Genomic DNA, 27,964 nt, shown 5'->3' with positions numbered 1-27,964 from the left:
CAACAACAACAAAAATCTTTATTTCTTTCTGCTTTGGAAAACCTTACCTCAATAGCAGGCAGTTCAACCAACTTTTTTTTGTCACCAACATATTTCAGCATGTTGTGTCAAGAACTAGAATACCAAGCCACGTTACTCTTTGGAAAATTTTGACTTCAAAATATCTTAGGATTTCTTGAAAGATCAAGGTTAAAAGGAAAAAGAATTGAAAATGGTAATTTCTCAGGCTAAGTGCTAAATCAAAGAACTCCAAGAGAAGACAAAAATCACTGGAGTGATTCTTTTGACTTAAATTCAACTTTTGAAATCAACAACAACAACAACAAAAACAAAGAGACCATCTGTTAGAGGGGATTGTTAAATCCTGAAACCCTAAAGCTATAGCCAGCCACAATAAGCATGTAAAAGCTTGTAATGTGAGAATAAGCAGTTGTCAAACCCCCTCTTTAAGAAGGGTCTAGAACAAGAGGTTCTCACCAAGATGGGCCCAAGATGTGGAATAACGAGGGGGAGGACATTCCCACCAACATGGCCAGAGATGACAAAAACAATTAAATAAGAAGTTAAGATCATGACATAGAGTCCCAAAATAACTACAAAGTGTGCTTAGGATACCAGGTGACTGCTTGAAATGTTAAGCGAATGTTAAGATTGTAACCCTATATATACTGCTTGAATATTTGATTCGGGGTCCTTGTCAAAGGTCCACTGCGTTGAACAGGCATGAACAGCTAGCTGGAATTCAAACTTCCCTTTTGCTATTACATTATCAAGGCTAGTTTCTGAGTTCCACGCAGTGGAGGAAGTTTGATTCTGGACCCAACACCACCTAGTGATAACCTCCCACTCCAGTTAGGCATGTAGTTCAAGTGGTACAGCACACTTTGGATTTAATTCCAAAACACCCTCCCACTAGAAACAATCACTTCCATGTCCATCAATAGGGACTGCTTAAATAAATTCTTATAAATTCAGCAAACGGAGAATTATACAAATCTACAAAGAATGAATTGAATTTCCATATTTTCAACAGACAAAATGAATATACACGGACATATGAAGATATGTGACACAAAGTGAAAATGTACTGACACAAAAGATATAAAAAATTCATTTATATAAAATCATGGACATGCGTAGACATTCGCATATAGACATGCACACACTTCTAAAGGAAACACAAGGCACTGATCACCTTTGCAGAATCAGAATGAAGCAGAGAAATCTAGAGGGCTTATCATTTTCTAGACTTCTATCTTGTTTCCCACCTTATTTTTATTGTGCAAACATACCTTCTATAATTTACCAAAGGGGTTTCAAAATGAGGTTTGGTTTTAGAAACTAGAGGCGAACATTTCTGAGGGAGTAATATATATATAAATATATATATAATTTGTTGGGTTACATCTTATTTTACCTAAAACCAAGTTTATCCCTGGTTTCTTTGTATCTGTTTGTTTACAGCTTGGTTGTAAACCAAGAGTGTTTTATTGGTAAACCTGGGTATGTTTACTGCCCCACCCAGGGATAATCTCTGTACTCAATAAAAACAGCAGTTCTGGCAGGCAGAGAGCTCCATACTAGGTAGAAGACTGCCAGACTACATGTATTTCATCCTCAGCTTGGTCTGAATTATTTCTTGTGCATCCCTGATTCAAACTCGTTCACTTGGGCTTGGAGATACGGTGCATGGTGGTGATTTTTACAATAGTTCCTCTTGTTAACTTTCAAAAAAAGTCTGTAATGGTGCACACTGGAAACTTTGGTGGAGGGTGTTCAACACTGGTGGTGGGAATGGCCCTAATTCACTGTCACTACATGACTGAAATCCAACTATGAAGGGCTTGTGGTTTACACAGGTCTCGATAAAAAGAAAAAAAAATTTTAATCTGTAACACAGAATCAACACAAACTTCACTCTTTGAAACCGGGAGTTTGCCGACTCAGCTTTTGTGCTGAATTTTGACAAAATCATTTGGGGAATGAGAAACAATAACAATCTCTCAGATGTCAGTACCACAAGAACTGCTTTCATGTTTGGTCAGTCTGTAGAGGGTAGCAAGCCAAGATCTAAAGCCAATTTGCTAACAGCCAACTCAGCTTGCAAGAGAGTTGGGGGGGAAAGGTCGGAGCCAGAAAAAAAAAATTAAAAATCAGTTCAAGTCTCTCCCATTCCACCCCCGCAAAAATAAATAAATAAATACATAAATAAATACATAAATAAATAAATAAATAAATAAATAAATAAATAAATAAATAAATAAATAAATAGATAAATCCAGACCTAGTCATTCTGAGCTGGTCAAAGGCCAACTCTGGAACTGCACCCAAAGGGCAGAACTGGCCTCCCAAAGGCGAGGCTTTTCCGATCTCAACTTTGCCCCGGTCTGGCTCCTCGTCCTCTCCCCATTTGCTTGCCCGAAGCTGCCCACTGAGGCCTGAGGTCGCGGGGTGCAGTGGTTTGGAGTCCAGACGACGGGTGGGGTGGGGTGCTGCGTCGCACCCGGGGCCCCTTTTGGCCTCTGCGACCACCACCTCCGCCCCGGGCGAGGGGAGGTCCCCGGCTCCCACCTGTGCCCCGCAGCATGTTGTCCCGCAGCAGGTCCCCGCTGGAGAGGTGCTTGAGCTCAAAGTGCTGCACGATGCGCGACGACACGGTGCCCTTCCCCGAGCCGGGGGCCCCCATGATCACGGCGCGCAGCAGCCTCGCGGACACCCCCATGGCCAAAGGAGAAAGCAAGCAGGCACAGGCCGGGGCCGAGCACCGTGGGGCAGAGGCCTGGCGCACCGCACCGCACCGCACCGGCCCGAGCGCCCGGGAGCTCCCGGAAGTGAGGCGTCCGTTCCCCGTAGCCGGGACGCCCCGCCCGCCGCGCCCGGCCCTGCCCACTGGGTTGTCCCTCCCCGCGCCCGGCCTGGGCCCGACCTCGCGGGGTACCAGCGTCCCCGCTCGCCGCCCTGCTGCTCCCTCTTTTCTTCCCAGGGCTGCCCTGCAATACCCACTGGGTTCTCAGGGTCGAGGGACGCCCACCCCGCCCCTCTTCGGTGCCCCTGGGCGCCCTCGCAACCCCAAGTCCAGCCGCACCCCGTCTCTGCGGGATCCTGCCCCAGCAGCATAGACCATGCCCAAACAGCACCACCACCCCGCAGCCTGGACTACCCCTAGCGGCCTCCAAAAGCCTCTAGACTCCCTAGTTTAACAATCGTCCCCACCTCAAATAGCTGCCTGGCAACCTTGGTCTCCCCACTCCAAACCAGGCCTTGTCCTGCCCAGTCCCAGAAGTGGCCCAACTCCCCGACTTCCATGCCTCCCCCTCTTGCCGCACATCTGTAGTTCTTGTGACAACACCCCCTTAACTTCACAGAAGCCCCAACACACACTATTCTCACTGGAGTGCACCCAAGAGAGGCCTTGTGTTCTGCTTACCTGAACCCCCAAAGTGCTCCCATTTCCCCACACTCCCACCTGCTTTATCATCTTCTTCATTTTCCTTCCCATCTTTGCTCCCTCTAGCCTTAGTACCCCCCTCTCCTGCCACCCTTAGATGTGGGTGACAGCTGCCACCTTCCTTTGCCTTCAGAAAGGATTAAATTCCAGAAAACTGACTTGGTCGGTGCTGACAGTGTGCAGAAAACCTAGGGAAGCCAAGGTGAACAAAAAAAAATGTTTAATGTATTTACTGGAGATAATATGGCTTCGATAGTGTTTCTGGTTAAAGTTCAATGTACACAGTTACAGTACCTTCGTTACCACTAAGATGCCCATTACTGTCCTAGGTCATTTTCAGTCACCGCCCTCTCCTTCCAAAACTTCCCTCTGCTTGATGATCTCAGTGTAATCCAAGAAGACAAAATTTGTTCCTTGGTGCTAAAAGTCTCACAGAGGAGTGTCACGAGAAAATAAAAGAGGAAAACATTCATCTGAAATAATGCTATGAACAAAACTAAATAGAAAATATGAAAATATGGAGTGAGACTGTTGAACAGGAAATGTCATTTTTACTAAGAATGAGGAGAAGATGGAGGGAGAGCATCACAGGAAAGGGGGGAAAGGACATAAAACGAAGTGTTTGACAAGTTCAGGGACTAGAAATAGGCCAACCACCAGAGTAGCTATTTTATCTGTAAAATAGTCATGTTTTTGTTTGTTTGTTTATTTGTTGTCTGTCGGGGCACACCAAGACAGTGTTGAGGGGTTACTCCTGGCAGACTCTGAGGACCAATCATTTGGGATGCAAGGATTGAATTTGGGTCACAGCTTGCCAGGCAAACACCCTACTCAGGCCCCTATAATTGGTCATGGAAGATAGATGGCCGAGTGTAAAATACAATACCAACTACAGAGTAAATAAATGTTCAATAAAGGCTATCATTTATTATCACTTATTTGTGCTATAACACTAAACTACCACAGAAAGAGCTCTGTGAAAACAAACAATGCCCGAAATATCCCTCAGAGATTCCAAAATTATTTTGGATTTCAAAGACAGAAATTATTTTAGAATGGGATGATGTAGAAAAGCTTGCTTTCTGAGCATAGAGCCAGGAGTAACCCCTGAGTGCTGCTGTCTGTGACCCAAAACAAAAAGATAAGTAAATGAATAAAATAAAAATGTTGTTCAGGGGCCAGAGAGATAGTATGGAGGAAGAGCATTTGCCTTCCATGCGGAAGGATGGTGGTTTGAATCCCGGCATCCCTTATGGTTTTCCAAGTCTGCCAGGAGCAATTTCTGAGCATAGAGCCAGGAGTAACCCCTGAGCGCCGCCCGCTAAGACCCAAAAGAACAAAAATAAAAAATAAATAAGTAAATAAAAAATATTATTCAGACAAATATCTGAGAAAGCAACCTACTATTGGAGAGCTAAAGTTGAGTGTTGCAATCATATTAATTAAAAAACACCAACTGGGGCCCTGAGAGAAAGCACAGCGACATTTTTCTTGCAAGCAGCAGATCCAGGACCAAAGGTGGTTGGTTCGAATCCGGGTGTCCCATATGGTCCCCTGTGCCTGCCAGGACCTATTTCTGAGCAGACAGCCAGGTGTAACCCCTGAGCAATGCCAGGTGTGGCCCAAAAAGCAAAAACAAACAAACAAAACAAAACAAACACCAACTGAACCTTTGCTAAAGTTTGTTGATTGCTAATGAGTTAGGAACTGCTAAACGGGAAAATCTTTTGGCAACAAAGTCTAGTACAGTCATTTCACCGTAAACAGGAATTTTTATGGGTTGGTTCTTTATTTAATATACTCCAGTGATACTGAGTTCAGGGCCAGAATAATAATATAGCACATAGAATGCTTGCTTTGCACAGAGGATGCCTCAATATATGACCTCCACAAGCTTTGCCAGAAATGATCCTTGAGTATAGAGCCAAAAGTAAGCCCCAAACACAACTTTTTGTGGCCCTACTTCCCAACAAAAATAATACAAAGTTGAAATTAATATATGACCAATTGTAAACATGACTTCATTTCATAAAAGTCAAAGCAAACAAAGCTTACATATTAAAAAAAATAACAGAGAGGAGTGGAGTTGGGAATACAGAATTGAGTTCAAGAGATACAAATGTCCAGTTTTAAAATAAGCTTTGAGGATGTAGTATACAATATAGGCAGCAACACAAACTTGTTTTTTTAAGGTGCTCCAATTTACCCAAACTTTAATAAGAACCTCGATACACATGTTAACTGCTATTGTAAAAACAAACATTAAAATGAAAAAAATTGGAAGTCAAAAGATTCATGGAAGGGGCTGAAGAGATAGAACAGTGGTAGGGCATTTGCCTTGCATGCACAAAGACAGTGGTTGGAATCCCGGCATCCCATATGGTCCCCAGAGCCTGTCAGGGGCAATTTCTGAGCATAGAGCCAGGAGGAACCCCTGAGCGATGCCGGTTGTGATCCAAAAACCAATAAATAAATAAATAAATAAATAAATAAATAAATAAATAAATAATTCATTTTGAAGCATGCTGGTATTGATGGTTCACCAAAGCATCCAATGTTCTACCTACACTCACTTTATCTACTGGGTGAAGCTTTTCAAAGTGCCAATGGTCAGGGCCGGGAGTGATATTATACTTAAAGTAGCAAAAAATGGCTAAGATTAGATAGTAAAATACTTATTGTTATCATTTCACACTGTACAGATTTCAAACCAATATATGTCTGAAATTGTATTGTATATCAACTATTCTTCAACTTAAAATTAAACTGAGGGGCTGGAGAGAGAGCACAGAGGTGTTTGCTTGCAAGCCGACAACCCAGGACCTAAGGTGGTTGGTTCGAATCCCAGCATCCCTTATGGTCCACCATGCCTGCCAGGGGCTATTTCTGAGCAGATAGCCAGGAGCACGCAGGGTGTGGCCCAGTCTCCACCCCCCAAAAAAAAACTGAGTGAGGAAGAGATTTAAGAAGTGTTTAAAGCACTTCTAGGACTTTTAAAGAAGCCAGAACCTTGAACACCACTGGGTTTGACCACAAAACAAATAAACAATAACAACAACAAACATAAAAAATTTAGAGGCAATAAATACTTAAATTTGGACTGTATAAAATAATGAAATAACTAGGCAGCTGTTAGGAAAAATGAAGTCATAAAATTTGCTTGTACATGGATGATATGGAGAGTATTATGCTGAGTAAAATGAGTCAAAGGGAGAGGGATAAACAAAGAATAATCTCACTTATTTGTGATGTATAAGAAAAAAAGATAGTATGGTAATGATATCCAGAGACAATAGAGACAAGGTCCAGGAGGACCAGACATTTGTAAGAAGCTTGCTACATATAGTGGAGCAGTGCAATGAGGGTAGAAAAGGAAACACTATGACAATGATAGTTGGAACTGATACTTTGAACAAGAATTGGGTGCTGAAAGGAGATAAAGTGATATGCATGGTACCCCTTCATTGACAATAGTGCAAGCTACAGTGTCTAAAAGGATAACAAAGGGAGGGAGAAAGAGAAGGGGAGAGAGAGAGGGAGAAAGAGAGAGAGAGAGAGAGAGAAAGGGAGAAGGAGAGAGAGGGAGAAAGAGTGAGAGAGAGATAAAGAAAGAGAGATAGATTAAAATTCCTGCTCCACAGGCAGATGTGGGGTTGTTGGGAGAGAAACTAGGGTCATTGGTGGTGGGAAATGTGCACTGGTGAACGTTGATGTACATTGAATGACTGAAACTCAATCAGGAACAACTTTATAATCACAATGTTTAAATAATTGAAAAAACAATGTGTATGCGTTCCCTGGTATCAAATCTGAGGGCTCATACATGTATGGCTTAGTCTTATAATGAATCTTCTTTTTATTGCAGTGGAGACTAATAATGCTAAGAGGTTGGCTCATGCAATATTGGAAAGGTTTGGGGCTTCATACATGTAAGTAAGTCCATTTTAGCATTTGTGCACCATCCTCGGTCCATTTGGAATATAATTTATTTTTGCGATACAAAATACATCCTAAAGAAAGACAAATTATAAAGTTAGAAAAATATTTCTAACCCACATTTCAGGATTGGTGTGTGTTCTGGCTTGGGTGGAAGGAAGAGCCTCACTCATAACTTTTGCCACTTCCATGGTGTAACTACTTACACAATAACAGATTTTAATACACCAAGATTACTTCACTAAGAGTAACCAGTGTGACCCCAAAACCAAATAAAGTAAAAAAATAATAACGACAACTAAAATATCTATTTTGTTTTTGATTTGTTTGGGGGCCACAACAGCTGTGCTCAGGATTTACTCCTGCCTGTTCTCAGGGATCACTTCTGGAGGGCTCTTGGGAACCATACAGGAAGCTGGAAATTGAACCCAGGTTGGCCACAGGCAAGCAAGAGCCCTATCCACTGTAATATTGCTTTGGCCTAAATGTAAAATATCTTTAGTCACTACTATGACATGATTGCCAGTGGAGAAAAAATGAGGAGGAAAGGCAATCAAAAACTGGTAATACACTCAATAAAGGGGATACATGATTATAATATAATATATATTTATTATATTATATAAATATATTTATTTTTGATTGGATAAATATAAATCAAAATTAAATAAAAATTGGGTCTGAGAGTTACTATAGCAGGTATAGCAGGTTACTATAGCCTTGCATGCAGCCAACACAAGTTCTATGCTCAGCATCTCTTATGATCCCCTATGAGATCTGCCACTAGTGATTCCTGAGCCAGACCCCAAGTGTAAACTCTGGCCACTGCTAGATGTGAGCACAAAAACAAATGAACAACAAACTTTATACATTTTTTTTATTAAAGGATACAAACCAGCTGGAGTCAGAGTGATAGTACAGCAAGTAGGATGCTTGTCTTGCACACAGACAACCTGGGTTCAACCTTTGACATTCCAAATGGACCCTTGAGCCCAACAGGAATAATCCCTGAGCACAGAGCTAGGAATAAGCCTTGAGCATCACTAGGTATGACCCCAAACCAACCAAACCAAAACAAAACAAAACAAAATGAAACCCATACCTCTCTCTCTCTAGAGAGGGTGGAGGGAATAAGACAGAAACAGAGATGGATGTCAGAATTCTCTAAACTTTGACTTTATTTGATGATGGTACAAGATTTAATTTTAAATATTTGTCTCTGTTATTTATTTATGTATTTAATTTTTATGGCCCACACCCAGCAGTGATTAGGACTTATTCTTAGCTTGGTCCTTAGACATCACTTCTGGCCAGGTTAATGATAGAACTATATGGGTGACAGGAATTGAACCATGCACAGCCAGACACATGCAAGGCAAGTGTAATATATGAACAAGACATTTTATTTTACTTATTTTTCAAAATCAAGTTAAGTCAAAGACAAAAGAAAACAAATACCTGGCTTGTATAATCATTTGACACTATTTTTAGAAGTTGCTAACAGTTCTTTGGGTTACAAAAATCTAAGTAGCTTTTTTATTGGTACTAAAAGTGATGATATAAAATTATCCCTGAAGAATTTTACATAGAGTCTCACTTATCTAACTTTGGCATATCTGTCTGTTGACAAATATTGTAATCTAACCCAGAGAATATGTTTCCTTAGAGTATTTGATCCTAGCCTGTGGCATCACTTGTCCTTTGAGTCCAAACTACTCCATCTCAGACTGACCTCCCATAAGATCACTAACTTCCCTCTAGAAGCAAGACATCTCAGTAGTCTGCTAATAGAACTCCTTCAATTAGATTTTTGTTTTGTTGTTTAGTTTGGTTGGGGAATCACCCCCAGCAGTGTTCAAGGCCCTGTTTTGTACTCAAGAGTGACTTCCTTCTCTGTGCTCAGAAATCACTCTTGCCCATGCTGGTGGACTATATTGGGCGCTGGAAAGAAATGTCCTAACTGGGGTACAGCCTCAGAATTAAAAGTGCATTGAGATCAGAAAGATAGCATATAAGATGATATCCTTGTATTGCTAAGTCCAAGAGAATGATGCGCTGTTCAAAGACACTAAGACCACAGTCTCATGCAAAAGCAGGGTGCTTATTTTCTTACAAGCATATGCAGGGGCTGCGCTAGAATCCACCATAACCAGAAACTGCCAGCCCTGAGCCATGAGCTTACAAGCTGTATATAGCATTTCAAACAATAGAAAGTTACAGTAGATTGATTTCTTTAGGAAGTTCATGATATCTGGCATTTGCTCAATCACATTTTTGCAAGGTGCAGGTGTAAGCTTACAGGTTTAACATGACCAGGTTAGAACCATGTCAGAACAGAAAGAAAGCTGAGCTGTAACTGGGTCTACAAGTTCCCACAATTGTGAAGGGGGGTAGGTGATCAGGGCAGTCAGGGAACTCAGGGGAAATTTTTCCTTTACATCCCCACTTTCCTTTTGTTTGATCTCTAATCCTAGAGATCTTGGGTTATTTGATTATGTGCCTCATATTGCTGCCTAATAATCATTCATTTTACTGCTTCCACTTGTTCTTGAATGAATGCAACTAAATGATTAATGATGCAAGGTCCTATAGTCAGTAATAGCAGCAGGAGCACAAGCTGGCCTGTAATGGCAGACTTTAGAGTTGTTAGCCAGGGGGACTGCTTGAACCAGGACTGAAACCAATTGTCTTGAACCCGGGATTTCTGTTCCCTTTTGTCTAGCCTTTCTTTAAGTATGTCCATGGATGCCTGTATGACCCCAGTGTCTTTGAGGGCCATGCATAGCCCACATTCCTGTTCAAAGAGGAGATTTAACCCCCTTCTATTCTGGAGCACAACTTCTGACAGGGAAGTTAGCGAGTCTATGACAGCTTGAACTGAGGTTTTTATTTCTCTTAGGTCTTGCCTGATGGCTGTTTCAAGCTGACGGATTTGATCGGTCCCCCCTTAAAGCCGCAGTTGTTCCTGTTTTAATTTCAGCAGCTAACCCCATCCTAGGATGACTGCCAGGGTGAGGGAAACCAGTTCTCGAGGGTACCGGGTGGAGCAGCTACTAAACCTTGCCTTAAAGGAATCAGAATTATAATATAGCACTTCTGGGCAGCTTCTGAATTAGCACACAATAATGGGAGGCCAGATTAAAAACTTCAAGGGCAATGCAAGGCATTTCTTTTTATGCCCCCTTCCCCAGCTGCTCTTCAAAAAGTGTGATTCACTACAAATCTGGTTTTCACGATCCAGTCCCAACTGGAAGAGAGCTTCCAGTATGCCTGAACAGTGGTTTCACAGTCCCATGCTGTCATCTGGTACATTAGGTGATCTTCATTTTGCCTGGTCCAGGAAGTTGAGTCAGATGGATATGCAGGGGGGGTCCTTTGAGGTCCCAGATAGTCCGTCCAGGCCACTGACCACCCGGGCTATGGGCTTCTGAGAAGTATCTGAAAAAGACTTATGAAGAGGTTCCTGGGGGGTTTCTTACTTGTTCTATATCTAAGAGAACCGTCTCTTACACCTGGCGTGTAACAATTAATGATAACACAAGTTAAACAACAGAAATCAAAGCATCATAGCATTATTAACAAACAGCTCTGAATTATTTTTAGTTAGACTAATGTTTGCATTTATAATTTATGATCTCTTCCTGTACAATTAATGAGAATGCTTCCACACATAGGTTACTTTACTTTAATTATAAAAATTATTTTTCTCTCCACCTCCACCCTGTACCCTACCAGATATTTGAAAAAATTTTGGCTCCTTCCTTTGCATAAACACAATACTACTGGAGAAATCTTCATTTGGGGCACCCCCAATACTCACAGAGAATTTTTGAGGATAGGGTGGGGACACAGCAGGTTTGTCATGTCACAGTCACTTAGACTAGGCAGATGTTCAGGGATGGCTGTTGTCTTCTTACCCTCTGCAGGATCTAGAGGTAGCCTGTTCCACTCCTCTTCAGGTATGGAAGAGACTCTGACCTCGAATTCTCTTTTCTTGAGACTGAGGGTGGAGGATGAGTGTAGCATTGGCCAGTTAGTGCCAGAAACTCCTAGGAAATCTTCAATTTCCTTTCTTGGTTTTGTTAGCCAGATGCCTAAAGGTGCCTGCTTATCACACCACCTCAAGCCTGATTATTTTCCAGAAAGAGGGCTCTGGGGTCCTCTTACTAATTTTAAGATTTCCTGTTTGCATGGGGTTACTCCTCATGCAGAGAAGAAATTTATTTGTTGTATTGTATGCAAAGCAAGCTGATGCCATGACATAAATATGGAACTAAAAGTGCTAAGGAGGGGAGAAAAAAACAAATGTTACTTAATTTTACACAGAAAATCATAAACCTGATTATTGTCTAGAGGCTTTTACAATAAGATTTTCCATATTTTTAATTCTTTAAACCATGATCATATTCACAAAGTTCCTTGTGATACACTTATTAATATTCTTGGCAGCAAATAAATTTACATACAGAGAACAGAAGTTTTCTTATTCTTCCGGACTCAGTTTAAAGCAGAATACATATTAGACACCAGCAATTTATATATGTATATATATATTTTTAAACACCTTTAAACTGAACCTCAATATTTTAAATTCTTGATTATTTCCTTTTAAAACCTTTATATATATTTTTAGGTGTTTATAATACCTCATTATTATTCCATTTTCACCCAACAACATATGAACACTATAACATGGTTTAAAACATTCAAACTTCTTTTACACAAAACATTGGCTAATTCCTGAGTTAGAGGCATTTTAATAAGAAGAAGAACAATAATAATCCAACTTAATCCGATAGTTTTTTTCTTAGTACATCTCCTTAGTTCCTTTAACACATTCTTAAATTTTTTCCTTTCTGAATTCACTCTACAAATTTCCTTCAGTTTTTCTAACTGGCTGCTCTTTTTCAGAGGGTTTTTTTTTTCAGTATTAAATTCATATCTTTTTATTTTGCATAACCACATATTCTCCTACATAAATAATATTTGATAAGACTTTTAATTAAAACATTAAACAAATTTTAAAAGCTATGCTTTATATGTATTTCATGTTAAAATTCCTATATGCTAGATTTGACAAAATTTTTAGACCAAAGCAAAACATAAATTTTCTTAAAAGTATTTTAAATTTACAATCTAGAGGAGTTATAGTTCTTAAAGTCTGATCTTTTCACTCAATTTTAATTACTTTAAGTTTCTGAACAACTTAGTACATTATCCAAAATGGTCCTTTGTCTTTAACTATTTTCAGACATAGCATTTTGCAGTTTTTTTAAAAAAATTTATTTTACAATTTCTTTTTCTGCTTTATAACTTATCATAGGTCCAAATGAGTTTACTACAAATATACCCTGTTTATTGATCAAAATGCCAAATTTATGAGTGTCCAGACATGTTATATCTTAAATTCCAGTTACCAAGTTACTTAAGCTTTACAAGATGCAACTTCAGCAAATGAGAGGTAAGTATTGTAACCATCCAAGCACTACAGTATAACTTAAGTTATAAAAACCTTAGAGATATTAAATATGAATAATTTTACTTCAATTTTAAAAGGTCTGCACTTTATACAAATACCTAAAACTTTTATTTCTTTAATTTTTCCCAATTAGAAAACAAATTGCTAGAATTACTTTTATCTGACAGGACCAAGTTTTTCTCTATTACACTTAGTAAAGACAATCTAGGCATTTTTACATTAAGACCTTAAAACCACATTAAATTTCATATTGTTATCTAGATTTAGTTATCTCAACAATATTTAAGCATTTACAAGATTAACAATATTATCAAAATGCTAACCACAACATTTTTCACACAGTTTTGGCCTCTTAAAATTAATATTATTTTAACAGAAATAGAAATATAAAAATTTGTATTATTCCCACATTACAATGCTGTTGGAACCTGTGTCTGAACTGATTGATAATTTCTTAGAGTTGGTGAAATTCCTTATGGCAGGTGGCATTTTTCAGTCTGTATTAGAACTCAGTTTCATCACAAAAGTTCATTACAAAAATTTGCAACATTTCCCACCAAATTATTCATTCTAAGAAACCTTTAAGTCAGAGGAATTTCTCAAAGAGATTTAAAGACCCAATTTTTCCTTCTGGACTCCCAGCCACTCCCAATTTCTTCTTCGATATGTAAACCAGGGAGGGGAGGGAGTTTGGTAAGTTTCCCTTTCTTGGATAAGCTCCAGTAAAGAATTTTTTAACTGACTAATTTCTTAGCTTCCCAGCCAAAAGCAACAAGACGGCAGCTCTCAAGATTTTTCTGATTTTTTTTACCTTTTGGCTGAGGTGTTTAGTCACAAAGTCCAGCCCCTCCAGGACAAATTTAAGTCCTGCTGGCCAGCAAAGAGGCAGAGTTTGCGACCACCACCTTGCCCTGTCCCTAACAGAGCCTGCCTTGAAATTCAAAAACACAATGAGACAGAAAATAACAAGGAAGTATAGAAATTGCCACTCAACACCAATTTTTGCACCTCTAGGAAATTTGCCAGCAAGAGACCTTGGACTGAGCAGTCTGAGCTGGCTCCATGGTTGACTGAGAAAAGGCAATAGATAATAACAGTCAAGAAATCAGTTATCACACAAATTCCCCACACATTCTGCCAAGCACTTCACCACTCACACTGACTGGTCTTCACTCTCACTTTAAACTTTTACAAATTTCTTTTGCTCTCTGGGCCATGCCCAATGAACTCCACACCTCTCCAGGACTGGGATGGATTCTTCCCTCACTGAGTAACTTCCAGTTTGAAGAAAAGAGACAGGAGAAAATGAACCAGAGAAGTGGAAAGCCAAAAAATAAAACCAAAACTAAAAAATGAGATCAAAATGAAATCAAACCAACCTGAAAGGCGCTGCGAAGGGCTCATGCCCAATTTGGAAAGCCCGACCAGGACTTGCATTGATCCTTGGAGCTCAGTGGAGTCTCCTCCTTTGGAGCCAAGATTCCTGTTCCCTGCTGAGGAGGCCTTACCCCACCTCCTCCCTGATGAGAAGGGCCCCTCTAGCCACTTCTTCCTAGGGCTCCTCAATAAAAGCAAGTCACACAAGACAAGGAGAAACAACTCACACAAAACAGTAACAAACAGACAAAGTCTGACCTAGGTCCTAATTCTTGGGCAGTTTACAGATGTATACCACACTTATTTACAGAAGCGTATACTTACAGAAGGGGCTTCCGAGAGTCATCGGAATTCCCAAACCTCACTGAGGCATCCCTCAGATCAGTGACCTGCGGCCCTCTAGACACGTCTGTCAGCCGCCACCGAAAACCCTCAGGGGCCCTTAGGGCAGTCACAGTGCCCACACCAAGTGCACATTTTACCTCCTAGGCGCCAGTGTTCTCAGAACCCCGAGGTGAGGCATTGATGTCCCTAAACAGGCGTGAGCATCTCGGTGGAACCTCCAATACTAAGTCCAGGAGAATGATGCTCCGTTCAAAGACACCAAGACCACAGTATCATGCAAAAGCAGGGTGCTTATTTTCTTACAAGCATATGCAGGGGCTGCGCTAGAATCCACCATAAGCCAGAAACTGCCAGCCCTGAGCCATGAGCTTACAAGCTGTATATAGCATTTCAAACAATAGAAAGTTACAGTAGATTGATTTGCTTTAGAAAGTACATGATATCTGGCATTTGCTCAATCACATTTTTGCAAGGTGCAGGTGTGAGCCTACAGGGTTAACATGACCCGGTTAGAACCATGTCAGAACAGAAAGAAAGCTGAGCTGTAACTGGGTCTACAAGTTCCGACAATTGTGAAGGGGGGTAGGTGATCAGGGCAGTCAGGGAACTCAGGGGAAATTTTTCCTTTACAGTATGTGGCAATCCCTGGCACCATAAATTACCACCATAAGTGATCCCTGAACACAGCACCTGAAGTAAGGCCTGAGCAGTGCCAGGTCTGGCACAAACAAACAAGATTTATATTCAAAGACTTAAGAACAGAGTAATCATATAATCATGAGAATAAACTTCCAGTATAAATTTCAAAAACTGGGGCCAGAGAAATAACACAGCGACAGGGCGTTTGCCTTGCAAATTTCCAACTCAGGATAGAACCAGGTTCTATCCTCCAGGGTCACCGGAGCCTGCCAGGAGTGATTTTCTCAGCACAGAGCCATGAGTGATGCCGGGTATGGCCCCCGACCCACCCACAAAAATAAATTTAGAAAACTGACTAAACCCCAGGATTTAAATTTGTGCAGTCATGCCTGAGGGTTTTTTTTTTTGGGGGGGGGTGGTACCTGGGCCACACCCTGCGGCGATCAGGGCTTATTCTTGGCTCAACACTCAAAAATTGCTCCTGGCATGTCAGGGGACCATATGGGATGCTGGAGAGATCAAACCTGGATCTGTCCTGTATTGACCATATGCAAGGCAAATGCCCTACTGCTGTGCTATCTCTCCAGCTGTGTCTGAGAGGTTTTGAGCAAAATAATATCTCTGAGCATCATTTGCCTTGTTTACAAAACAGGTGAAGGATAATCACCAGCCTTATGAGGTCATTGTCAAATTTAAATCATATTTTTAAACTGCCAAAAAGTGAGAGAGCACTTCTTAGCTCTCAGACCCCTTTTTCAGACCCCTTTCTAGACCCCTCAGATTAATTCCATAGGCACCATATGTACCTCATATGTACCTCTAATACTGCCAGGAATGTCACCTAAACAGCTCCCCATCATTGCTGGACTAGAACACCAAAGGATCAGGTTCCCTCTCCTAAATTGAACATTGCAGGGGAAGGCCCCAGGCCCCTGGGGGACTACAAATGGAGACTCCTAGTAAGAAATGTTTAGAACATGAAGTGATCATCTTTTCCTTGCCCTACTTTACTCTTTTTTTTTTTATTTTCTTTTTTTAAAATATTTTATTTATTTATTTTTTACTTTACTCTTTTTCATCCTCCTCATCTTCTCCTTCAAACTTTATTCTACTCCTTCATTCATTACACTAAATGAATCCAATTAAGATATTTTTATGGTTTTTTTTGAGTCCTAAGATCCTTTGATATTGACGGAGTGCAATGTTTTAGGAGGGGACTTTGCTGCTAGAATTACACCTTTGAATTATATATAATTACAATGATATAATTATACATGTTATATAAATATCATATGTTAATCATATAGAACATTAACATATAATTATATCAATATAATTATATAATTAGCTATCAAGATACAAGTATATTAATATTATGTTGCTATTCATATATGTCCCTATATGTTCTGATTAATATATATCAATATTAAATATTGAAATAATTACAGTAATGTAATATATTAATCATGTGATTACAATGACCAAATTATATATAATACACTCATGAGTTTAGTGATCAGTTGTGACTTTAAATGAAGAGGAACTTTCATTCTAATAAAACACAACACAAAAAAACCCCACAACACAAAGGGCTTTTAGTGGGACTATTTTAGGACCTCAGTTATTCTATGAATTTTTTAGATTTCTCTAAGGGACAGAAGAACAAGAAAGAAAAGGGATGAAGGAACTCAAATAGTAAGGAGGATGTTAAAGATAAAGATTCAAACAACTGGGCTGGAGTTATAGCACAACAGATAGGGTGTATGCCTAGAACATAGCTAACCCAGGTGCAATTCCTGGCATCCCATATGGTTCCCTATGACTACCAGAAGTGATCTCTGATCACAGTCGGGTGTGGCCCAAAAACAAACCAAAAAAAAAGTGTAAAAGAAAGGAAAAAATAAACAACTGTTCTGATTTCTCTATATTGTTAATTAACTTTGGAAAGCAATCTGACCACCTCTCAGATAATTAAACATAGTTACCACCTCACCCAACTCCACTCCTTGGCATATGACAAAGGGAAAACATTCACACAAAATACATATAGATGACGGGGCTGGAGAGATACTACAGGGAGTAAAGTGCTTGCTTCACATGAGGCCAACCTGGGTTTTTTTTTTTTTTTTTTTTTGGGCCACACCCGGCAGTGCTCAGGGGTTACTCCTGGCTGTCTGCTCAGAAATAGCTCCTGGCAGGCACGGGGGACCATATGGGACACCGGGATTTGAACCAACCACCTTAGGTCCTGGATCAGCTGCTTGCAAGGCAAATGCCTCTGTGCTATCTCTCCGGGCCCAACCAACCTGGGTTTAATCCCTAACACCCTGTATAATTCCCTGAGCTCCACTACGAGTGATTCCTGAGCACAGAGCCAGGAGTAAGCCCCGGGCATCACTAGATACTGTCCCCAAACATAACAAAACAAAACCCAAAACAAAAACAAATATACCACAGAAGGTTCTTTTAATATGCCATCTATAGCATTTAACCTAACTGTATAAATAATTTGAATGCACTCCAAAAAATGAATGATGGAGAAAATGTAATATATCTCTGTAATGAAATTATAATTGATTACAAAATGGATTAAAATGTTGATATATTGCTATAATATGTATAATATAATATACAAACACTATGCTAAGCAAGAGAATAAAGGATATACAGAGTTTCTTTTTGAACTATGAAAATGTTCATTTTTATTTATTATTATTATTATTATTATTATTATTGTTTTTTGGGCCACACCTTCTGGCTCTCAGTGGTTATCTCTGGCTCTGAACTCACAAATCGCTCCTGGCAGACTCAGGGGACTAAATGGGATGCCAGGGATCAAACTCAGATCAGTCCCAGGTTGACTACGTGCAAGACAAATGCCCTACCCATTGCGTTATAACTCTGGCCCTAAAAATGTTCTTTTTTGGTTTTTTGGTTTTTTTGTTTCTATTTTGGAGGGGTCACACCTGGCACAGGGGTTACTCCTGGCTCTATGCTCAGAAATTGCTCCTGGCAGGCTCAGGTTGCGGGGATTCGAACCACCGTCCTTCTGCATGCAAGGCAAACGACTTACCTCCATGCTATCTCTCCGGCCCCTGAAAATGCTCTTTTATTTAAAGAAAAAAAAAAACCAACTACCCACCTTTTGTTTGTTTGGGGCCCACATCCAATGGCGCTCAGTACTTACTCCTGGTTCTATGCCCAGGGATCACTCCTGGCAGGGCTTGGGGGACTATATTGGGTGCTGGAACAAACCCAGATTGACTATGTGAAAAGCAAGCACCTTATCTGCTGTATTCCATCCCCACTGTGAAATGTTCTTAAATAGGTTTATTGCAATAGTGGTAAACAGTAAATATATAAAAAAAACTTTTGAACCAATCAGTATGTTGTATGAAATATATTTCAATAAGTCATCTGATTTAAAAATTCAACAAATCTTTTTTTTTTTTTTTTTGGTTTTTGGGCCATACCCGATGACGCTAGGAGTTACTCTTGGCTCTGTGCTCAGAAATCGCTCCTGGCTTGGTGGACCATATGGGACACTGGGGGATGGAACCGCAGTCCGTCCTAGGCTAGTGCAGGCAAGGCAAACACCTTACTGCTAGCACCAACGCTCCGGTCCCCTCAACAGATCTTTTGGTTTGCTTTTGTTTTGGGGACACACCTGGTCATTTAGGCCACTCCTGGCTCTGTGTTCAGAAATTACTTCTGGTAGGCTCCAGGAACCCTATGGGATGCCAGAGATCAAACCATAGTAGGCCATGTGCAAGCAAATGCCCTACAGGCTATACTATCTCTCCAGCCCCTCAACAGATTTTTAAAGCCTGATCATCTCAAAAATTATCTTACAAAATCATTTTATAAAATTCAATGCCTATTAGATATTAAAGACTCAAGAAAAGTAGGAATAATGAGTGTTATATATACTGATATGGCGATAGTGGGGCTGGAGAGATAGCATGGAGGTAAGTTGTTTACCTTGCATGCGGAAGGTTGGTGGTTCGAATCCTGGCATCCCATATGGTCTCCTGAGCCTGCCAGGAGCGATTTCTGAACATTGAGCCAGGAGTTACCCCTGAGCACTGCTGGGTGTGACCCAAACTGCCTCCCCTCCAAAAAAAAGAGATATGGCGATAGTCCTAACAGATCCAAATAGATTATATCCACTGCTAACCCTAGCTATGGGGCCATATAAATGGAAAGGAACCCCACTTACACAAAGCATCACTTATCAATAAATGCAGACAGGAGGGGCAAGAGATATAGCACAGTGGTAGGGCATTTGCCTTGTACGCAGCCAGTCCAGGATGGATGGTGGTTCGAAAACCGACATCCCATATGTTCCCCCGTGCCTGCCAGTAGCTATTTCTGAGCAAAGAGCCAGGAGTAACCCCTGAGCACCACCGGGTGTGACGCGTTCCCCTCCCAAAAAAGCAGACAGGAGAATGGCAATAACAGGTAAAGATCCGGTGTGTGAGATTCTAGTTAAAGTAAAATTGACAGATGGTTCTAATAGCATACTTCTGGAACATAGTAAAAATCTGGGTATTGAATTTGTCCAGACTTGAGATCTCAACATTCGTGATCCAGAAACCTTCTTCAGTGAGGACTGCCAGGGACCCTCTTGGCCTGGAAATGCAAAGTTGCTAAAGATCTCTTCAGATCGACATTGCTATTTGTCAGCTCACAAATTCCATTTTAAGTGGTTCATACTACTTCCTGCCTCAGACCTCTATTGCTAACAGAATTATCTGCAGGTATTGTAATATAGATGACTCTTAATAATATCATATTGAAATTATATGTAATTGGTTTCAATCATGAAGTAAAATTTCACTTAAATGTGGAAGTTAAGGGGCCAAAGTGATAACACAGTGGTAGGGTCTTTGCCTGCACACAGCCAACACTGGACAGACACGGATTTGATCCCTGGCATCCCTTATGATCCCTTGTGCCTGCCAGGAGCAATTTCTGAGCACAAAGCCAGGAGTAGCCTTTGAATGCCATTGAGTTTGGTCCAAAAACAAACAACCAAAAAAAAGTGGAAGTTAGGGGAACAAAGAAATCAAACAGCAGATAGGGTGCTTGCCTTGCACATAGCTGGTTTGATCCCCAAATTCCAGCTTCCCATATAGTTCCTAAGTACTGTCAGGAATTATTCATGAGCACAGAGCCAAGAGCAAACCCAAAAACACCTTCCCCAAATATGGAAGTTATCCCTTTTGAAATCTCAACTTGATCTGTATACAAAAGAGCCATTCTATCTGATAAAGAACAACTACAATCCTCTCCCCCCAACCCAAAAGACATTTAAAGTTAATCTTATTTTTTTATAATTAATTAATTAACTAATTAATTTTGGATTTTTGGGGGGCCACACCTGGTGACGCTCAGGGATTACTCCTGGCTCTGTGCTCAGAAATTGCTCCAGTATTGTGTGTGTGTGAGAGAGGGTGGAATCGAACCGCCATCCATCTTGGGTCAGCCGCGTGCAAGGCAAATGCCCTACCACCGCACCATCCCTTCGGCCTGTAAAGTTAACCTTATTCTTTTTTTTGTTTGTTTGTTTCTGGGCCACACCTGGCAGTGCTCAGGGGTTACTCCTGGCTGTCTTCTCAGAAATAGCTCCTGGCAGGCATGGGGGACCATATGGGATGCCGGGATTCGAACCAACCATCTTTGGTCCTGGATCGGCTGTTTGCAAGGCAAAAGCCGCTGTGATATCTCTCCGGGCCCAAACCTTATTTTTAATGGTGAACATAGTCTCTCAAAAGCATGGAACAACACAAAGATGTGTGTTTTTACTTTAATTCTTTACCATTCTTTTGGAAGTCCTATTCAGTATAAAAATTAAGGATAATTGGAAAGGAAGAAACAAAGTTTTAATTCATAAATGACTCTGTTGTTCTTTTCTGCATCCATTTTATATTCCTTAAATTTCACCTTTCCAATTATAACTTCATTGATCTCTAATGTACAAAGTTCAATTTCCTTCTATCAAATATCTCCATCTCCTTTCCTAACTCACTTAATATGAATGATCAAACATTTAATCATTTAGTTTATTTAATTTTATGTATATGCTCATGAGCACATTTTTATTTTGTGGATATTATATATACATATATATATGCTTAATATATTATATACTCAGAAAGCCACGGAAGTGAGGCGTGGGGTTTGATGACTCTCCAGGTAATTCTCGGTAAATCCAGGCAACAATTCAATGCAACAGCTGTAGGATGTGACGTTGCTCTGCTCATGAAGTGTCAGGGATTACTCTAATCACCCCACATGATGCGCGGGGACTTCAGATTATATCCTATAAGAATAGGTCTCCTGGGAAGCATCTAGTGAAGCCTGAGGAAGCATGTAATGCCAAGAATTGAACTAGAGCCAGCCTCATACAAGGTATGTGCTTAACCCTGTTTTATCCCTCTGCCTACAGTATTAAAATATTTTGTTTTGTTTTTGTTTTGGGGTCCAACTTGATTGTACTTAGAGCTTAAGGACCTCTTGGCAATTGCCAGTGATGCTCAGAGACCATATCCTGCAGCAGGGATCAAACACAGGGCAGCTCTGTGTGAGGCAAGTGCCTTACTTGATGTGCCTTCTCTTTTTCTTTAACACCTAAAATATTTTACAGTATAACAATTAAAAATTACTTTTCATAGACAAATAATTTAGGCTGGGTTTTATTTTTCAGGGCAGAGAGATTGCACAATGGGTTGGGTTTGGGGATTGTAAGCTGCTAACACGGGGTGATTCCTGGGATCCAGTATGGTCCCTTCCAGGACAGGAGTGCTCAGAGAGTCCCTCTAGCTAGCCCATCCCAGGAATTCATATCTAAATGGCTTGAGGGTTCAGTGTGACAGCTACATTTCTTTGGGATATAATTCTCTGGATACCTTTCTTTGGGTTACTCTTCTTCCAAATTACTTTTACCATATTGAAACATCAACCTCATCATATATCAAATTGTTTTATTCCTCGTCTAGAAAAAAAACACCATAGCTTTTAGCTTTCAACATCCATTGATGCTCATGGTTTACTCCTGATTCTGCACTTAGGGTTGTCTCCTGGCAGGGCAAGGGGAACATATGGCGTGCCACGGTCAGAACCAAGTTGGCTCAGTGTAAGGCAAGCACCTTAGGTACAGTACTCTCTCTCAGTCCCTAGCTTTGTTCGACTACTGTAACTACAGACAGTAATTGATGTGAGAGAGAGAGAGATCCCCACAGTCATGAGAATAGTCAGATAACATGAATAGGTTCATAAACAGGCTAGCCTTTAGCCATTTGTTGATCAGGGGAACAATTTAAGATTTAAATGCACATTTTTGGTGTTTTAAAATCAAATAGATGAAAGGGAGCGTAGATAATCTAAAACCTGTCCAGTCTGGGCAGGTCCTCATTTCCTGGGAATCCTCGTGAAATTGACACATGCTGGATAAACCTTCAAATAACCTCCCATTGCGATATGGAGGGCTCTGCACCTCTTTAGCAGGTGGGGCTTCCGGCTTTACAGAGGGGGGTGTCAGTTTCAGCATCAGAGACTGAGCTTTGCAGCACAAGTCACCTTCCATGTCCTACATTCAGAATGTGCTGTTTTTGTTTTTAAAGAATATCTTTATTTGAGCACCTTGATCAGAGACATGATTGTAATTGAGTTTCAGTCATATAAAGAATATCCCCCCCATCCCCGGTGCAACATTCCCATCACCAATGCCCCCAATCTCCCTCCTCTTACCCCCCCCCCCCCGCCTGTATTCGAGACAGGCATTCTGCTTTGGAGGACACCCTGTCTGTGCAGGCCCCAGAAAAGCCCAAGCGGTGGCCACCCATGCCGCAGCCTAAGTGCCAGGCTCTGGCTGGTCCAGGAGGGCGGCAATTGGCCTCGTCCTCGGCGTGTCCCTGAGCCACGTGGCAGTTTTGCACGGGCCACTGCAGCCTTCTCGATGACGTGTCCCGAGGGACGTCACAATGGCCGCGTGCCTGCGCCTATTTCCCTGTTAGGAGCAAAGGTGAGAAACGTGGGCTTGTCGTTTCGTTTCTTGCGCTGTTCTTAATGTGTTTCCCGAGCCCTTGATCTCAAGTCATGGGCAATTCTTTCAGTCGATTTTTGCACCTGCTGAGGTGCCGCCGTCCCCGGCTGGGGCAAGCAAGGCATCTCTACCCGATTCCAATCTACAGAAAACGTGCGGCAGGCTTTGCCAGGGAGCATCCTGGGGCTCCCGCCTCTGTCAACCGCCCGCACGGCGTCCCCAGGCCTATCCCATTGTACTTCAACCAAACTCCGTGGAGGTACTGCGGCCGGCCACAGGCTCCAAAGTCCCTCAGGTTTGGAGACCAGCGCATTCTTCGGAGACCCCCTCCGGGCCGGCGTGCCAGTCTCCTCCGTGTCCTGGACACCATACGTGAGATCAAGCGAATGAGACGCCCACCACCTCCTCCTTCGCAGGAAAAAAGAGCGACACAAAGAGAGCCAAGGATGCCAGTGGAGAAGGCTTCTGTCCTGAAGACAACAGACGATGGCAACGGCATCCGGAAAAGCGACATGGAGCCCAGTGGCGCTGGGCCCAGCTCCATCGATGCCCAGCAGCTCCTCGGGCAGGCACAGAAGTCCTCAGCACAAGAGCTGCCCAAACACAAGCAGCCCAGGTCTACTGGCCCGTTGACACACAGTGTGGCCACGGAGGACTCCAAGTCTAAAGGAGGCTTTGCAGGCAGCGCTGCCAGGAGAGCCAGCAAACGAAAACAACCGATGCTATTTCTGGACAAAGAACAGCTCTCGCTTATGGACCTGCCCCTGGCCTGGCATAGAGATGATGACTTGCCTCCACCTCCGAAGCTGCCAGCCTTGGTTCGCACAGTCATACACAATGTGGTCACCAAGGACTCAAAGTCTCAAGAAGGCTTTGCAGGGAATGCTTCACCTCCAGCAATGACCAGCAGAATAGGCAGCAAACGCAAGCAACCCACATTGATGGACAAAGAACTGTCTTCGGTTATGGACCAGCCCCAGGCCTGGAATAGAGGTGAGCTGCCTCTACCTCCGAAGCTGCCATGCTTCGATCCCACAATCCGCATATGTTGAGGAGTAGATCAATGATCAGAAAATTCCACCGATCAAGTTGTACTCAAATCCAACTTGAGCACTACACAATTCGAACCATCAACATCACTCATCACCATCCAAGAGGACTTCCATCGGCTTTGCGACCAATGCCTCATCATTGTTCGTTTTTTTCCACTTTCTCTGGTATCTTATCATTTCTATAACCTAACATTTTTGTTTTAATATATTCTAATAAACAATATTATTCTACATGTTATCAAAAACATTAGTAATTTGAGATTCATTTATTTTCTAAACATCTGAGAGACCCTAAATATTTTACTTAAATAATACTATCCACTTAAGTAGCTGTGTTTTCAACTATGTATTTTAAACAACTGTCTTTTCACTGGTGTTTTTTTGGTACTTGTTCTTGAAGTCTTATTATAGCAATTTTTAATATGCTTTTTCAAGCCATTTGGTATAATATTAAGATTAGACCGTTTTTCCTTACCATCATGGAATATATCATGGTATATACCACCATGATATATATATATATATATACATGTATATATATATATAAATTTACTACTTGACCTAAAAGCTATGCTTTTTATCAGTTCTCACTGCTCAAGGCTTCTTATCCAATTATAAGTGTACATCCTTCCTACTACTTTCTAATACTAGTAATATTTAAATAAAAACTGCTCAAATTATCCATGAATCAAAAAGGGATTCTAAGTTCTGTTTTTACACTCAAGTTAGAAATCTGTTATAAATATTAAGTCATTTTCTATGCAAAAAGTTTTATAATGTAGTAATTATAAATGTATCTTAAAACCGCATTATGGTAATTATTTCTTTTTTACTTGAAGGAAATATTTAAATGTTATTGTTAGCATCATGGTACACTTAGTGGCTTTAATATAATGGACCATCCATCCAAGTCTTAAAATAAATAGAGGATTTTCTGTCATTCATACTTTGACTTTATTTTACCTAGTCTTAAAATAAAAACAATAACCTAGTCTTAAAATAATAAACTGACAATTTAGCAAGAAGGGTGCCTGCACAGCACGTGGTATGCCCAGGCTCAACCCCCAACTTTCCATATGGTCAACTGAGCCTGCAAGGAATGATCCCTGAGTGCAGAGACACTGTTGCTGAATGTGACCCAAAAAACCAAAAGAAAAAAAAAACAAACCCTATGGGATACAACAAATGTGGGATTACAAAGGGGGTGCTAACAAAAAATAAAGACCTTAATAAAGAAATAACTTGACTAGAACCATAAAACCTTACAGCTAAAGGAACTAGATAAGGAACAATATGTATAACTGATAGTAGAATTAAGGATTTTCAAAAAGATAAAATCGATAAACATTTAGCCAAGCTACAAATGAGAGAAAATTCTAATGAATAAAATCAGAAAAAAAAGTAGAAGAACTACAACAGATATGAAAATGCAAAGTATTATCAATTCTAACATAAACAGTTAGAGTCCAACAAATAACCTAGAAGAAATCCTAAATTTGGAGACCGAAGCAGGAGTGCAATGGGCAGGCACTATCCTTGCATACAGCTGACCCAAGTTGGATCCCAGGTAATCCATATGGTACCTTGAGGCAACCAGGAGTTATCCCTGAGTACAGAGTCAAACATAAGCCCTGACCACTGCTGGGTGTGGCTCAAAAACAAAAACAAAGAAATCTTTAAATTTATAAATTTATAATCGGGAAGTTAGGGCCTACACCTAGGATGTGCTCAATTCAGGTTCGATTACGTCGAAGCACAGCATGGTCCCTCCAGCCCAGCATAGCTGAAGATAATAACCCTGGAGTCCCTTGAGTAGTTTATGGCCAGAACCACAGGGTCTGAACAAGCACCACATCCTCAGACCCTTGCAGTACTCAACTCTTGCCTATTGGTCAAAAAAAAAAAAAAAAAGAAAAGAAAAAAAAGTCAATAGTGGGGCCCCAGACTAGTATTAGTGGTCTTAGCCAAAACAATGAGACAAGATATAGGGGCCCGAAGAGATAGCACAGCGGCGTTTGCCTTGCAAGCAGCCGATCCAGGACCAAAGGTGGTTGGTTCGAATCCTGGTGTCCCATATGGTCCCCCATGCCTGCCAGGAGCTATTTCTGAGCAGACAGCCAGCAGTAACCCCTGAGCACTGCTGGGTGTGGCCCAAAAACCAATACAAAATGACAACAACAAAAAAAGAAATAGAAGAAATCCAGGTTGGAAATGAAACTACCCTTATTTATTAAAGATATGCTAAAATATAAGTATGGGGGCCAGAGAGATAGCATGGAGGTAGGGCATTTTCCTTGCATATAGAAGGACGGTGGTTCGATTCCCGGCATCCCATGGTTCCCTAAGCATGCCAGGAGCAATTTCTGAGCATAGAGCCAGGAGTAACCCCTGAGCACTGCCAGGTATGACCCAAACCCTCCCCCCCAAAAAAAAAAAACCCTAAATATAAGTATGAAGTGTTAAAAAACTTATCTGAAAAACTATTAAAAATGATGAGTGCAGAACAAAGTGGTTAAAACCAATACAAAGTCTGGTGCAAATATATATGTAATATATAATATAGTATAATATAATATAATGTACAATAATTATATATACTATATAAATGAATGAGAAGAAAGCAGGAAAGCATTCTATCCAAAATGTCATGCCAAAAAAAAAGTCAAATACCTTGCTGTTGTGTGATTGTTGTAATAATGTTTTTGCCTGTCATCCCACCTGGATCTTCCAGGTGGGGGTGATTAAGGAAACAAATAAATAGCTTGTTGGGGAGGCATAGGGAGCTCTTTTGCCAGAACTGACGGCTTGTTTGGTTTGCTTTTTGGAGCTCGCTGCAACTGACAAAAGACTTTCTTTGCTGAACCTTTGGTCCCCTAATCTTTTGCATTCGTTGATTATTCACGTCGGATATTATTATCAAAGTCTCCCCCAAAAGGGGGGACAGAAGAATGGGATTTAATTTATCATTCTGGGAGTCATTCTTAGACTTGGAGACCATCAACAAGGGGTTTGACCTCCCCCCACATTTGGCGCCCGAAACAGGTGAATCTGGACCCTCTGGAACTGTAAGTGACATGTTTTATTGGAAATTACCTCTGGAGATCCTTGGCTGATTATTATGGATACTCACGCTCACTATGCCATCTGTTATTAAATACATCGGTTTGGCATTACTCAAGTGCATTACTCTGCTTGGATATAAACCACTTGGTTTGATACTAGTAAATATCATTGTCGTTGGATGGTTGCTGCTTACAATTCAATCAAATATTTCTACTCCAATATTTGCATTGCTTAAATGGTCTCCATTAGTCATAGTTTGTGGAATTTCTGTGTTGGCTAATATGACTACCATATGCATAGGCATTAGCTGGTGGTTAGGAAATAGACAATGTGGAAATTGTAAAGTGATGACCAGTATGGACAATAAAAAAATTTTTCCTACGAAAATTCAGACTAAGATACAGGCTGATAAATCTAACACTGGCAGCAAAAGTATAGGTATTTTTGCTGGTAAAAAATCAACTCGGACACGTAATTTAGATACTCATAATCCAAATCAAGATCTTGACACTGATGATCAGCCTCCAGTGCTAAGTCCACAAGGGAGTCCTGATTCTGTTCACAGTATGGACTCACAT

General features: G+C 40.9%; 1 protein-coding gene across 2 annotated transcripts in view; it reads right to left on the bottom strand.

Annotated features, from left to right (window-relative positions):
• AK3 (adenylate kinase 3) overlaps positions 1-27,964 on the bottom strand; it is an 88,367-nt gene that overhangs the window by 16,839 nt on the left and 43,564 nt on the right. The window contains exon 1 of one of the 2 annotated variants that reach the window (XM_049774019.1): positions 2,572-2,802. The exons of the other annotated variant lie outside the window; for it this stretch is intronic. Coding sequence (XP_049629976.1) covers positions 2,572-2,722 — 151 coding nt within the window. The 5' untranslated portion in view covers positions 2,723-2,802. Of the gene's footprint in view, positions 1-2,571; positions 2,803-27,964 lie in introns of those variants that run through there. 2 annotated transcript variants of the gene reach the window in all.

The sequence above is a fragment of the Suncus etruscus genome, chromosome 1 (genome assembly GCF_024139225.1).
Source record: "Suncus etruscus isolate mSunEtr1 chromosome 1, mSunEtr1.pri.cur, whole genome shotgun sequence".
NCBI lineage: Eukaryota > Metazoa > Chordata > Mammalia > Eulipotyphla > Soricidae > Suncus > Suncus etruscus.
Note: the sequence above shows the minus strand (reverse complement) of the source record. Positions and strands in the feature narration are given on the sequence as shown.